At 43.1% G+C, this 14092-nt stretch overlaps 1 protein-coding gene across 2 annotated transcripts in view; it reads left to right on the top strand.

Annotated features, from left to right (window-relative positions):
• The first annotated feature begins 6033 nt into the window (after positions 1 to 6033).
• The window catches only part of MATCAP2 (microtubule associated tyrosine carboxypeptidase 2), a 30278-nt gene continuing 22219 nt past the window's right edge, over positions 6034 to 14092 (top strand). For both annotated transcript variants that reach the window (XR_011048563.1, XM_068405426.1), the window contains exons 1-2: positions 6034 to 6272; positions 9662 to 10344. Coding sequence is in view for 1 of the 2 variants with exons in the window: in XM_068405426.1 (XP_068261527.1) it covers positions 6248 to 6272; positions 9662 to 10344 (708 nt within the window). In the remaining variant the exon portion in view is untranslated. The remainder of the gene's footprint in view (positions 6273 to 9661; positions 10345 to 14092) is intronic.

The raw sequence follows: 14092 nt of genomic DNA on the forward strand, positions 1-14092 counted from the left end.
TCTCCAGGGGCTTTGGCTGCCTGGTGTCAGAGCCCACAGAGAGAAGGTGGAGGTCTTGGGCCATGAAGAGAGCTGCTGCTCCCTGACAATGGTTTGCAAGTGGCTTGGTATGGGCAGCTTGTCTTCTTAAACGCCTCCTTTGAACTCAGTGGATCTATAAGAAGGCAAGATAGTGTGTGCCCTGCACTGTCCCTCACTCAGGGACTCTGAAGCTCCAGCTCTGTGACTCTAGTAACACCGTGATAAAGTGGAGGGAATCTCCAAAACCAAACATGAGATGGAGGAGAACAAAGTCTGAAAAGAACTCGGTCTTGGCTTATGCTTCTCCAAAGCCTGACCAATACTTCCATCAGATGAATTTGTCACTGGTACCACTTGAAAGGGATTATTCACCATGGAGTAAATAAAATAGCCCCAGCTGTTTTACAGTCCCCTCTAACCCCACAAACTATGCCGGAACCTGCAAGGAAAAGCTAGGTAGCAGTGCCAGGCATGTACTTGGAAACTGGAAAAAGAGAGTGGGCTTACACTTTGGGTTCTGCCCCTCATTGAGTCCAGTGCTTCTCCTTGAAAATGTGACTTACCAGAAGATCACCTTCTCCAGGCCAGGCAAAGCCCCTTCTGCTCTACCAATCCTGTCCTAAGCGAGAGGATCTGGAGGTCTCATGAAGAGAAATTGATGAAGAAGTAGATCATCATTCTTTTCCCAGCTGCTGGGTCTTTGCCCACTGAGGTCAACTGCGAAGGGTCCCCTGATCCCAGCACTGTGGCTCCAGCTCTAGGAGAGCACTGGCCCCAGCATGCACGTGAGGCCTCTTTCTCCAAACTACAGTGTAGTCGTACCTATTACTGCACAAGTTGCATCTTGTAAAATTCTGCTAAGACAGCGTTTTGTGTTTCTTGGATATCCCCTTTTCATTTTCTAAGTCTGTCGTAGAGCCTGGACCAGGGAAAAATAGAGGATTGGTAGAGGGTGTGGAAGAGGAAGGGATAAGGAAATGAATGGCAGTAGGGAGAGGAACATTGTGCTTTTCTCAGGTTGGTTAAGAAACAAGTGAAGTCCCCACCTGATCAGCCAAAATGGGCAATGCATCACTGTGAAAACATTTGCTTTTCAACTGAAATTATCCCAGCGCCACAGGAGAGTTGGCAGACTTCAAAAGGCCCAAAGACAAAGTACTAACATGTTAAAAATTCTCATCATTTGGGGGCAGATTGTCATTAGCCCTGCGCTGCCTGACCTGGTATTTGTGTGGCCACAGCAAAGTATCTGTGACTCATCTGCAGGTGTTCGCGGTTCAGCAGGCAACCTGGGCTCCGGCTGCCCACCAGCCCTGCCTGCCAGTCCTGCCTGCTGCTGCCGAAGGCAACATCCTGCCTTTCTCAGAAGGACCCCCGTAGTGACAAGGCATTGCTGCAGAAGTGGGCAGACGGTTAGAGGAGGAAAGGTCATGAGGGGTGTATTGGTCCATCAGTCCGTACTGTAAGCAGGTGCATGCTTGACTGTCACTAGTGTATTTATATAGCCTAGTTCTCTGCCACAGGAAAGCAGCCTCTTTTTTCTTAGTAGGAATAAGTGCATTTCACAGAATCACAGAATCAATCAGGTTGGAAGAGCCCTCTGGGATCATCAAGTCCAACCATTGCCCTGACACCACCATGGCAACTAGACCATGGCACTAAGTGCCATGTCCAGGCTTTTCTTAAACCCCTCCAGAGATGGTGACTCCACCACCTCCCTGGGCAGCCCCTTCCAATGGCTAATGACCCTTGCTGAGAAGAAATGCTTCCTAATGTCCAACCTGAACCTCCCCTGGCGAAGCTTGAGGCTGTGTCCTCTTGTCCTATCGCTACTTGCCTGGGAGAAGAGGCTGTCTCCCACTTCACTACAACCTCCCTTCAGGTAGTTGTAGACTGCAATAAGGTCACCTCTGAGCCTCCTCTTCTCCAGGCATTTGTGAGTGTACAATAGACATTTCTGATTTTTTCCCCATATGATAACGGACAACAGTCAGCTACATTTGTACGTTCACATCATGAGGATCTCAAATTGCTTTCACTTCTCTGAGCATTATTGCAAGGTTTGCCTGCATTTTGTTTCACCTTTTTGGGCTGGGTTTACGGTATTGAGCCTCCTTAGCATGGAGTGGGAACAAATTCAATGGATAAATCAATCTGGAATACCGGAGCTGTATCAAGTTGTGCTCTTCAAGGCATCTTAAAATAGCAGCCCCATTGAACAAGACTGTGAGTATGCAGCTCCCACAAGCATGTGCTGCCTTCACTGTGTACTAGAAACATAGGACCCAGCTGGAATCAGACGGCAATGTTAGACATTTCAGGAGGAGTTTCTAGAAAGACTATGTCTGGAAGGACAGCCAGTTGGAGTCACTCGGTCAGTGAAATTGTTTGGTCAGAAGATACTCAGCCAGCTAAGATTCATTAAGTCAGGGAGAGGAGGCTAACCTTGCCACTCTGATGGCCCTGAAGCTGTGCCAAGTTATGCAGAGTTAGTTAAGGACTCTCCTTCTCAGCTTTCCTCATTCCTCAGGGATTCTTCCTTGTCCGCACAGAGAAATGGAAGAAAGATGCTGGTGTGAATATGGGGGAGGAACCAAATAAAACTGACAGTAAAACAAGTGTGTGTATATATATATATATGGATATGCATATTTAAAATCCAAACGCATATATACACTTATATATTTATATATACACGTCTGTGTTTGCATTCTGCAGTGTTAGCTTGTGACAGATGTAGACATCAATAAAATGTATCACTGCTCTTCCAGCCTGTACATGCTGCAGACCTTATTGATGCTAATATTCCTATAAAGATACTCTTCTGCGTGCAAGACGTTGCAGTATTTTTGAGCAGGTGATTATGAAATTATCTCTGAAGGCACGACCAGGTAAATCTGAAATTATCTCTAGAAGTAATGTTTTGTTGAAGCTGAAATACAAGATGCACGTCAGCTTTAATTCCATCTCCTAACAATGGATAAGTGATACCAAGATATACATCTATTTGTGTTGTGGAACTGTATTATTTAAGCTGTATTCTGCAGTGTGGCTCATCTAAACCTTACCATTTGTCCCCATGGCCCCTCACCTCGCTACAATGCGATCCGTGCCAGCTGCACTGACAGCCTCCAGGAATTTTTTTCCTGACAGAGCAGCTCATCTTTTTCCCGCTGTCCTTCCAGAGAGACTTGCAAGCTAAGATACCTTAGAGGTCAGAACTGTTTGTTAGAGCTACATTAAATACATACATAGTTTTTTATATATAAGCATTGAGATGCTTAGTAATGTTTTTCTTGACTGAGCTTTCCACGTTATGTTTTTAATCAACAAACAGGACAAAGCTTGCTCAGAGCCAAAGCAGAAAACAGGGACAGGTGGCCTTTTAGCATCCCTCCCCTGTGCCTTCTGCTACTGCCTTTGGCATCCCCCTGCTAGAGCCAGGAGCTAGCATGACCTAACAAAACCTTTAAGCTACCCTGCAAAGGAAAAAGGCTAGCAGGAAAAGAAAAAATGAGATGGAGGCAGCAGATTCAGGGATAACCGAATGCCCAAGCACCTGGTGGAAAAGGACACGCAGACACCAGGGAGAAGTAGGCAGGAGACAAGAAACATGGAGAGAAGGCATCCACCTGAGGGAGCAAGGAGAGGGGATATACGTGTAAAATACACATCAAAAGCTGGAGTTACTGATTTCATTGCTGTGGCTTCCAAGCATATATAAAGTATCATCTCTAAGAGGAGAATTTAGGGTCTACACAGCAAAACCATCGGGAAGTTATGGTAAAATGATACATTGGCTTCATGTTGGAGCAGCCAGCTATCATTTCTTCATCTGCTGCGCTGATTATTTGCAGTGTTTGAAATGATTCGCTGGCTTGGGGTTTTTTGCTGTAATTGCCATGTATCACAAGCAAACTCTAACCATTAGTGATAGCTTTGTCTCTCTAAATTTAAAAGTGCTTATTCAGTTCCTGCAATTTGAGATTTGGAGACAAGCCTGCGGGTTCGAGATACTACAGTGTTAGCAAAGTACTTTAGAGGGTATTTTAGGTTAAACTTAGACATGTTGACAGAGCATGTATCTTCTCTCTTCCTCAAAGAATTCAAGTTAAAAGGGACATCAAATTTGTCAGCTAGGTAGAAGTGTGTTTCAGCACTAGCTCTTCATTAGCAGAGAAAACTGACATCTCAGTCTTTTCATAGCTGGTCTTAAGAATGCCTTTGTGTGCGAGGCAGTAGTAAATAAAATTAAAATATGTGCTTTAATCTCTCTTTTTTTTTAAATTATTGCCTGTGAGGAGTGATATGGAAGCAGACAGAACTATCTGATCAGCGTCCACTCAGGCATATGATTGCATATGTGCAAGTGTCTGTAAGAAGGATTCATGAACTTCAGTAAAACCTTTCCAGGTAGGACACAGAAAGGGGTTCTCAGAGGCATGAACGAGCTGTGATCTGTGACCTTCCCATCCCTGCTACATGAGGATACAGCCAGATCTCATACCTTATAGGAGGACGTTATAGAGGGAATCTATGTGTACAGTGCATTGCTGGTATGAATTTATTGATGGGAGGGAAGGTGGCAGACATTTAAGCTGTTCAACCAAAGCAGTGCATGACCTACTCCCAGCTCTCCTCTCCCTGGCAGGTCACTACATTCATATAATGTACATTGAGCACTATTGTGCTGTTATGTCACTTTCAATTAAATTGCTGTATCTGATAAGTGTTGACCATTTAGAAAAGTAAATGCATGAACACACTAAAATGTATTCTTGTATAATCTGACTTCAGTAATGCCCTTAATGAAGAGTACAAAATCTTCTTACACCATACCCACATTAAACAGTTACACAACTGTAACTGCTACGGTAGAATAGCTTGTTCCTACGTGATGTTTAACAGGGATTTTAAAATGCGCAGATTACATTTCAAGGAGTGAAAGGTTTTACAAGTAAAGCAACAGATTGCACAACAAGTAAAACAACAGAAGGGTGCAATATAAAGCCTATCTTCTACTTGAAATTCCATTTATTACTTATCAACCTTCTCAATTAATAAAATAAGTTACTGCTCCAAACTGGTGCTTTGATGCAATTTCCCCATTCTCTTTAGCAAGAGCTGACAGCTCCTTCTCGTGCTCTCCCACGGTGGCACGTGCCCTGTCTGTACACCCGCTGAGCACCCTTGTCTCATGTGCACCTTTCACCGACTGCCTTAGGCCCGGCAGATAATTATCAGTCATACCAATTATTATCAATTACAGCAACGGTGATTACTGATAGTTATCAAGGTACTGCAGCACAGCCACTGGGTTTGGTACAAGGTGTGCAGGCTTTCTGACCTACGAGGAATGGCTGAGGGAGCTGGGGTTGTTTAGCCTGGAGAAGAGGAGGCTCAGAGGTGACCTTATTGCAGTCTACAACTACCTGAAGGGAGGTTGTAGTGAAGTGGGAGACAGCCTCTTCTCCCAGGCAGCTAGCGATAGGACAAGAGGACACAGCCTCAAGCTTTACCAGGGGAGGTTCAGGTTGGACATTAGGAAGCATTTCTTCTCAGAAAGGGTCATTAGACATTGGAAGGGGCTGCCCAGGGAGGTGGTGGAGTCACCATCTCTTGGAGGTGTTTAAGAAAAGACTGGACATGGCACTTAGTGCCATGGTCTAGTTGACATGGTGGTGTCAGGGCAATGGTTGGACTCGATGATCCCAGAGGGCTCTTCCAACCTGATTGATTCTGTGATTCTGTGGCCAGGCTCCTGCAAAGGATGATGCTGAAAACCCGTCCGTGTTGCCGGCACCTCACGCCAAGCCGTGCCGGTCTGATACACCAGGCTCTTTCGGCGGTGTTTGCGGGTGCAGCGCGGTGCCCGCCCCGGGACACCGCAGGGCCGCCGGCCCCGGCACTACAGCTCCCACGATGCAGCCCGGCCCCCGCCCCGGCCGCGCCAGCGCTCGGCCGCGCAGGGCCTGCAGGGACGCGTAGTCTGCAGCTCCTGCCGGCCGGGGCTGGGGCTGCCCGGGCTCGCTCGGCCGCGGCGGGCCCGGGACGCCTTCGGTGAGGCGTCGAGGCCGGCACAGCCCCCGCCGCGACCGACGCCGCTCGCCGCCTCCCCTCAGGGTTCCCCGCCCCGGAGGCGGGAGCCCGCCGCCCGCCCCGGCCGGGTCCGCCGCGCAGGGGGAAGCCAGCGGGGCAGAGCGGCGGCGCTGCCCGGCGGAGCACCATGCTGGAGTCCATCCGTGTTACCGGTGAGTACCGGCCCCCAGCCGCTCCCGGGGCGGCAGCCTGAGGCGGGGCCGGGCCCCGGCTGCGCCTCCGGGGCCACTGGGGCGTTACCGGCGAGGCGAGGGGCTTGCGGCGGCGTGAGGGGTGGCGAGGTGGGGCCGCTCTCCCCGCGGTCCCCCCGGCGCCGACACCTGGGGGCCGCGTCCCCTTGCTGGGACGCCGGGAGCGCGGAGGTGACACCTCCTTTCAGAGGGACAGAAGATGCAGACAAAAACGCTAATATAAATATTACCGGTTACTCGGTGTGTTTCACTCTTCGGCTTTGCCGTATTTTCAGAGGACTTTACGAATCTGTATAAAATGCATATAAAAAGCCTGTCCTATATCACCGTAACGTGGAATGGTTTTGCGTGATATCAAAAACTTTTACCTTCAGCGCTGTGGGTACGTGGGATGTAAGAAAACCTGCAGTAAAACAGACTTTTCACTCAGATGTTTTCCTTGTTTAAATTTGACATCATTTCACGCATAGTTTCTTCAGCGGCTTCAAGCCAGTGTTATTTTGTCATGGGGAAATCCATCCAGAAGAGATCTGGTGAAGATGTCTTAGTGTCCCCTCATACAACACTGTTACAATCATAATGAAGATTTCTTACAGCAGCTTTCTCTGCATAATTCATCTGTGCATGGATACGAGTATGGTGTTACTTCTGGCAGCGGGCGTGGAAGTTCATGGAATCAGACAGAGCATCCCTAGAGATGTGCAACAGTAACTGTAGTCTTTAAAGGATTAAGATTTCTTAAAAGGAAAGATAGTTATTTGAGGTCTATCCCCCTCCATCAAATATTCCTGAACGCTCCTGTGCTGCAGTAGAGCAAGCGAGAGATCTGCTGGGAGGGAAGCTTCATCCTGTGCAGGTCTGTCTATAAATCAGTTTTGTGATTATATCCTGAGTCTGTTAAATGAATGGGAGTTTGTTATTTGATTTCATTAGGACCAAATCTTCACTTTTACTGATTATTACTGTGCCATATAATTTAATTTGAGGAATCGGAATTTGGAGCCAATTACATAATGTCATATTTCAGTATAGAAACATACATACAAGAAACTTCTGGCAAGTCAGTTTATACTTTTTTTTAAGGCAGAAAGCACATTTTTCAACATTATTGCAATTTTTAAAACAAAAAAACAACTGCACAGTCTAAAATCGTGCCTATGAATCCGGTAAATGGTGGATATTTCAGAGTTACTGTCAAACACTGGCAGTTAATGAATCAGGCATAGAAGTTGGCTCATAGTTGAAACTTGCCCATGGTTTTGGAGGTCAGAATTAAAGGTGAATGACAGATATGCTGTCATAGAAGGAAAGCAAATAGGTGGATATTTTTGGGGAAAAAAATTTCTTGGGTTAAATGTCAAAGTTCCCAGCATCATACAGGCTCTAGTTAACAACTAACTTGCTGTGAAAATCAAAAATATCTCAGCATCTGTCTTTTTACAGGAGCTCACCGACTAATTCTACAGCAAAGCCATTTTCAGTCATTATAGACAGAGCTTCTAGTGCTGATTAGTTCAAGTTGACTACCACTTTCTGTTCAAAAGTTGAGTGTTTGTAAACCTTAAAGGTGTTTGTAGTGGTGAGGAAATATACTACAGGCCTGTAGTGTTTGAGAGACAGTGGAACATTATAGGTTGATATACAAGAGTCTCCATTGCCTGCGTGTTGCAGAATATTCTTTCTACAGCCCTCTGCACCCAGAAACCATACAGCCTGGGGCTCCTAAACTACAGATAGTTGTTAATCTATTCACATTACCTGATTATTGAAGAAAAAAAAAATTTGTAATATAATGGTACATTTGCAGAATGTGTCAAAGAAGGAATCTTACTCATCACATCCATATATTTTCTTCTCATCTTTCAGTTTCAAACGTCACTGTTTTCTTATTGCTTGTAGATAGATCACTTACAATATTTGCATTTCTATAAAACTGAAAATTCAAGTCAGGCTATTTGTTTCTGATTTTGAGCAAAAAGAAACCCAAGCACATTCTAAAATGGTAATGCTGAACTGAAAACCAAAAGCAGTGGCTCAGGTCATTACATTCCTAGGACAGGAGGAACTGCTCCAAGGATATCTTCACTAAGCACCTCAAGAATCATACCTGCAGTTCAGAAACTATTTGTCCCTTATGCATATATAACCTGAGTGACAGCTGCTTGGAAACCACAGGAGCTCTCTACTTTTTTAGAGCCAGGCTAGCTGAACAGAGAGATCTGCGCTCACAAATATCATTATTCACCTCATTGCACCTATGGAACAGGTATTTAAGAAGCTGCTTGGATAATAGCTACCCAGTAGCCTAGAGGAAGATTTTCCTGCAACACTCTGGAAAAATTCTTACATTGGGCTTTTACTACATGTATTATTAATATAATAAAAGATTAGCTCAATACATCAATTTCTAGAGGATGGAAACCAATAACATAACCTAGTTCCTGAATTTAACATAAAATCTAACATTTTTTTCTAATGAATAACCTCTGACAAGGTTAGGCAGTGTCTGCCATGCTACACATTCAAAGCTAGTGACTGAAGTGCAACTTAGGCATGGAAAGTATTTTGTTCGTGCAGAATTGTAATGACATTTGTGATTCCCACGTATCCTCTGTTAGCAGTCTCGGGGTACATCCCTTCCCTACCGCTGTGACGCTGGAATAGCTGCATGTCCATAAATGAAGTTACACAGGGGTAAAACTCTGTTGACAAAATCAGGCCTGTGGTATTTTGTATTGTTCTGTCACACGTGGTACTTTTGTATCTGCAGGATGGAGTAAGTACAATTGCCAATTCCAGCAGGTATCTTGAAATCATTGGGATTTTGGCTGGGGCATGACCTGCTCTCATGTGAGATCCTTTAGGCAGGCAGAGGAGTTGCCTCTGGCTGGCTGACTGCCCTGCTAACCCACCTTAGTCTGGCAGCTGAAAATCAATCACTTTGCTATGAGATTGCACATATAAAGTTCACTATAGATTTGGGGACAACTATTTTTGATATCAACCACGTGCATGTGAAACCTGCCAGGGCGTGTTCAGCACTCGACCACCATTTATGACGCTTGCAGGAGAATTCTGACTTGTGATGTTCAGAAATTATCCAGATATAAATGCATTTATTACTTGCCAGCTGTACTACTTAGCTCTGAAAGCTTACTGTCATGAATTTTTCGTATTGGATTGACACAAGAGCTTGTTTTTTTTTGTTTAAGGTCATATTTAGTTGTTTCTTTGAATTCTGTTTCTACATTTATGTTGCAGTTTTGAGTCCTTAAGATTCGTATTGCTGTGTGAAACAATCAAATTTGTCCTCAGCTGTTGTTTTTTTTTTTAACCCCCCCTCAATGCAGAAAAACTTCACTGGCCTAAGACAGAGCTTTCTAAGAAATCAGTCCTGAGTCCACAAGAACATAAGCTGAACATTAATAATGAAAACAGCCTCCAGCAACCACCTTCTGGGATCCTTAAGGACATTTTCACAACAGGAACCAGTAGCTACAATGTCCTTTTGCAAAGCAAAGAGGAGAAAAAACACCACGCTCAAAAGCCCTCATCTGCACACAACAAGAAACACAGAAAAGCTACTAAGTGTCCTACCACCTCGCGAAGCAATGAGCACCGCAAAATCAAACTCCCGCTACCCTTGCTCAGCAGTGGATGGTACTGCACAGACAGACAGCCCTCCATCATCATCACTAGCCCAGTGGCTACCAGCGTGAAGTTTCCTAACAGTATTTTAGTTGGAGGGAGCAGCACAGGACTGCCATCTCGACCCAGAAGTAGAACTAAGAGGCACTTTAATCTAACAAAGCCAAAGCAATCCCAGTCCTCAAAAGGCCATGGAAAAGAAGGTGATGGCTCTGGCCAAAAACTCTGTTTACTGACTGCAATCAAGCCTTCCAACGTGGAGAAAGAGAAGATGAAATTCTTCAAGTCAGATTTCACATACAATCCTCAATTTGAATATGAAAACCCTGCTTTGCCAAACGTGTTAGCTAAGCACAGCCATGCATCTGACAGATTTCTGAAGCAGGTATAGTTACTTTTTTTCCTCCTTTTCCACTGATTATTTTTTCCTACACCTAGTAAAGTGGTATTTGGCATTGTTTGTAGCAAGTTGTTTCTCCTTATCGTCCTCCCCTACTGTTTGAAAAATGCATCAAAGATGAGAATACGACAGCAGAACTGAAAGAAAATCTTTTTGATTAAAAAAATGAAAGCCTTCCTAATATTTACAGGATACTATAGGATAAAGGCACAGTTCCTTATAAACGGGTTTACATGGAACATAATTTAAGGGAAGAAAGCTTTTTAGGCAATGAAGCAGAGTCCAATATAGGAAAAATATGATGCCTAAATAGGCTTTAGTAAACAGAGGAAAAAAGCAGTGTAGAAATCCTGCCAGTCCTCCTGGTGACACAGGGATTGGGAGGGTATAGCAATTATTTGAGGCCATGATTATTGGATAAGCGTATGTTGATGTTCCTTGTTTAATCACCTTTGAAAGGATATTTGCATATACATTAGGCTCAATCAATCAGCAGACAAATTAATAGAATCATGGAATGGTTTGGGTTGGAAGGGACCCCAAAGACCATCTAGTTCCAACCCCCCTGCCACAGACAGGGACACCTTCCTCTAGACCAGGTTGCTCCAAGCCCCATCCAACCTGGCCTTGAACACTGCCAGGGAGGGGGCAGCCACAGCTTCTCTGGGCAACCTGTGCCAGTGTCTCACCACCCTCACAGGAAAGAATTTCTTCCTGATATCTAATCTCAATCTCCCCTCTTTCAGTTTAAAACCATTACTCCTCATCCTATCACTCCATGCCCTTGTAAAAAGCCCCTCTCCCACTTTCCTGTAGCCCCTTCAGGTACGGGAAGGCTGCTGTAAGGTCTCCCCAGAGCCTTCTCTTCAGGCTGAACAACCTGAACTCTCTCAGCCCAAGTGTGCCTTCCATTCCAGAGAGAAGTAAAACTTAACAGGACACCCTGGCCCTTTTTTTTTTTGTCTTTTTCCATAATATGGAGCCACACTGGTGACATAGCTACAGACATTCCCATTCTGTGTAACTACCCTGGCTTCCTACCTGTCTTTGAGTTACAAAAAAACAACAAGAACAACAAAAACCTTGCTTTCAACTTTGACCTAAGTGACAAAAAACAGTGCTTATCTATATAACAACAGAACCAGTCTTCTCCCTACTTTTGCTATTTTAAAATGGTTTAGAAAGATCTTATTTAAGTCTGACAGGCTTTTGCAAATAGAGAATATCATGGTTCAAGTGATACTTAACTTGGGAAGAGATCCTGCCGTTCCCACAAGTTTCACTTGTAATATGAATATTTCACTTAAACCCCCCTCAAAACTGCTGGTGAAAAGGATACATGAATTAAAGCACCATGGGTTCTAATAACTGACTCTTGACTTGTGAAGAGTCTGACTTTTTCCCCCCCCCCCCAAATCCAAGAACACACATAGGTTTTATTACCCATTAAGTCATTGGATTGTAAGGCTTGGTCTGCATTTTCACGTTAAAAATATCTGTATATTTTAAAAACTCAGTAGCTGCGTTTTCATTAAGAATTTATTTTCTTTATGAGAACAGCTGTCCTGTTCTTAAAATCAGCTTCCATACTTCTAAACAACCAAGTAAATCATACTGACACCAAATAAAACTACTCCTTGACTAGAGCTTTTTAGCAAGCTTTCCTTTGATTTTTATAGCAATATTAGCAACATTAACCATAGATTACAGCAAATCAATAACTAACTTGCCAAACTGAATTTAATACAAATTATCCCTCTCAGTATGAGGTAGCAGAGCCTTAAAAATTATTTTATGCATGATTTTATGGAGCAGGCCTGTCATTGATTTACCCTTCTGTTAATAAAAAACCCCACACCTAAATAATGAATATTTTCATAATGAATGATTCCTCAATGTTATTCCAATTTGTAACTCTACCCTTTCCATTTACATACGAAACATGGGAGAATAAAGGCTTTGTAACAACTTCATAAAAAGCAATGAAGGATTTAAGTCAATGAAGTATGATATTTCTGAAACCTACCAAGGAGGATGTAAATCGTTTCGTAAGATTTAGTTTAAATTACAGAAGTTCTTAGCAAGAAAAGCATTTCTTCAAAGCCCAGCTCCTAAAAACACTGAACAATATCTCGCACTTCAGATAACTGACCAAACAAAGCAGCTTTAACCCCTCTCCAAGCCCAGCAGGTGGCACTTTTTATCTGCAATTAGCTTTAGAACATTTCATCTCCACGCGAGTTTGAATTTCATTTCATGCAAATTTACTATCCAGAAAAAGCAGCATTAATCAAAATTTTCATCAGAAAGTATTGTATGAGCACTTGCCTTTCCTCAGTGCTGTTTTTTTTTTCCATGCAGATTTTCCTTGTCAGAAGAAACACGTAGGTATCTTCTAGAAGTGTTAAGTTCAGGGAAGATGACGACTTCAGTTGCAAAAAAAAGTACTCACAGTGTCAAGATTCAGGTCTGCAGTAAAAACACAACAGCACATAGTCATCCTTTTTCCTGCAACAAGGATAAATTCAGTTTAGTTTTTTGAAACATTTTTGGCTTTCATTTGTTGCTGTGTTTATTTTAGGAAGCTTTGCTTTCTGTAAACAGAAATGGATTTATTCCTATTTTATTCTATAAAAGATGTTTACAGCAACTTATAGTTGCTTGGTATTCTATGACCAATATCCCTGTAAAACCAGCTTTTTACTGACAGCACTGACCAATTTTATAGGGAGGTTTTAGGATTCTTCACTGAAGTGAGCTCAAAATCTGACACTTCAGAATTCTAGAGGATTTTTAATCACTTCAAAAATATTTTTACCCACAGCTGTGCATAGCCTGCTAGGACATTAAAACAGATTGTGTTTTCTTATTGCTCTTTCTGCTTTTGTGCATGTCTGTGGAATTGGTTAATATAGCATTACTGCAACATATCTGGAAGACAAATCACACCTTTTTTTTTTTAAAAGGCAAAGCACACTATGAATTTGCAAACCATTAACACAGCAATGCTGCAGTGGGGAACACACAGGCTTGTGAGCACCCACTTCACCCTCAGGCCTCTAATCAGATCAAAGATTTTAAAACTTGGGCACAGCCCAAAACTTTTATCAATTGACTTTTCAGAGGCATAGAGTAAACGTTTTTGAATTATTAATACATTTGAAAATAATACTTTTACTGTCTCTCTTCTCATACTTTGCTCTCTTTCTACTTTATCTTGTTTTCTTCATAATAAGGTTCTTTCATAAGTCACAATATGTGCTTTCAGGGAGAACTTGAGAATAACAAATAGTATGCAGAGTTGCAGCTTTTCACATTGACTGACATACCTAATATTACAGAAATTGATTCTCTTATTGCTGCGTTTCAAGGTCAGCGCAGCAACTGCGTGCTCCAAGTGCTGTGAAAGTTTTCTTATTAGCACTCCTGGCTCAAACGACTTGTCCTTCATTGTTAAGTTTTCTTAACACTTAAAGTGATTGTTGTTTTTGCACAGATGCTGGAGGTGGCAACACTTAACTAGAAGTAATTGTCCCCAGTGTTTGCAGAGCAGGTGACTTAACAGTTGCAATTCACTGAACCAAAATCAGCAAGGAGGTTGCAACTTCAAGTAACCTGTGTGTTAACACCTCTTTCTTTGAATGGTACATGAAGGCAGGAAATCTATTTTTATATACATATATATTTTAAAAAACACCATAATTTTGTTGAATGGCTAATCCCCCCTGTGAAA

The sequence above is a fragment of the Nyctibius grandis genome, chromosome 7 (assembly GCF_013368605.1).
Source record: "Nyctibius grandis isolate bNycGra1 chromosome 7, bNycGra1.pri, whole genome shotgun sequence".
In the NCBI taxonomy this organism is placed as follows: domain Eukaryota; kingdom Metazoa; phylum Chordata; class Aves; order Nyctibiiformes; family Nyctibiidae; genus Nyctibius; species Nyctibius grandis.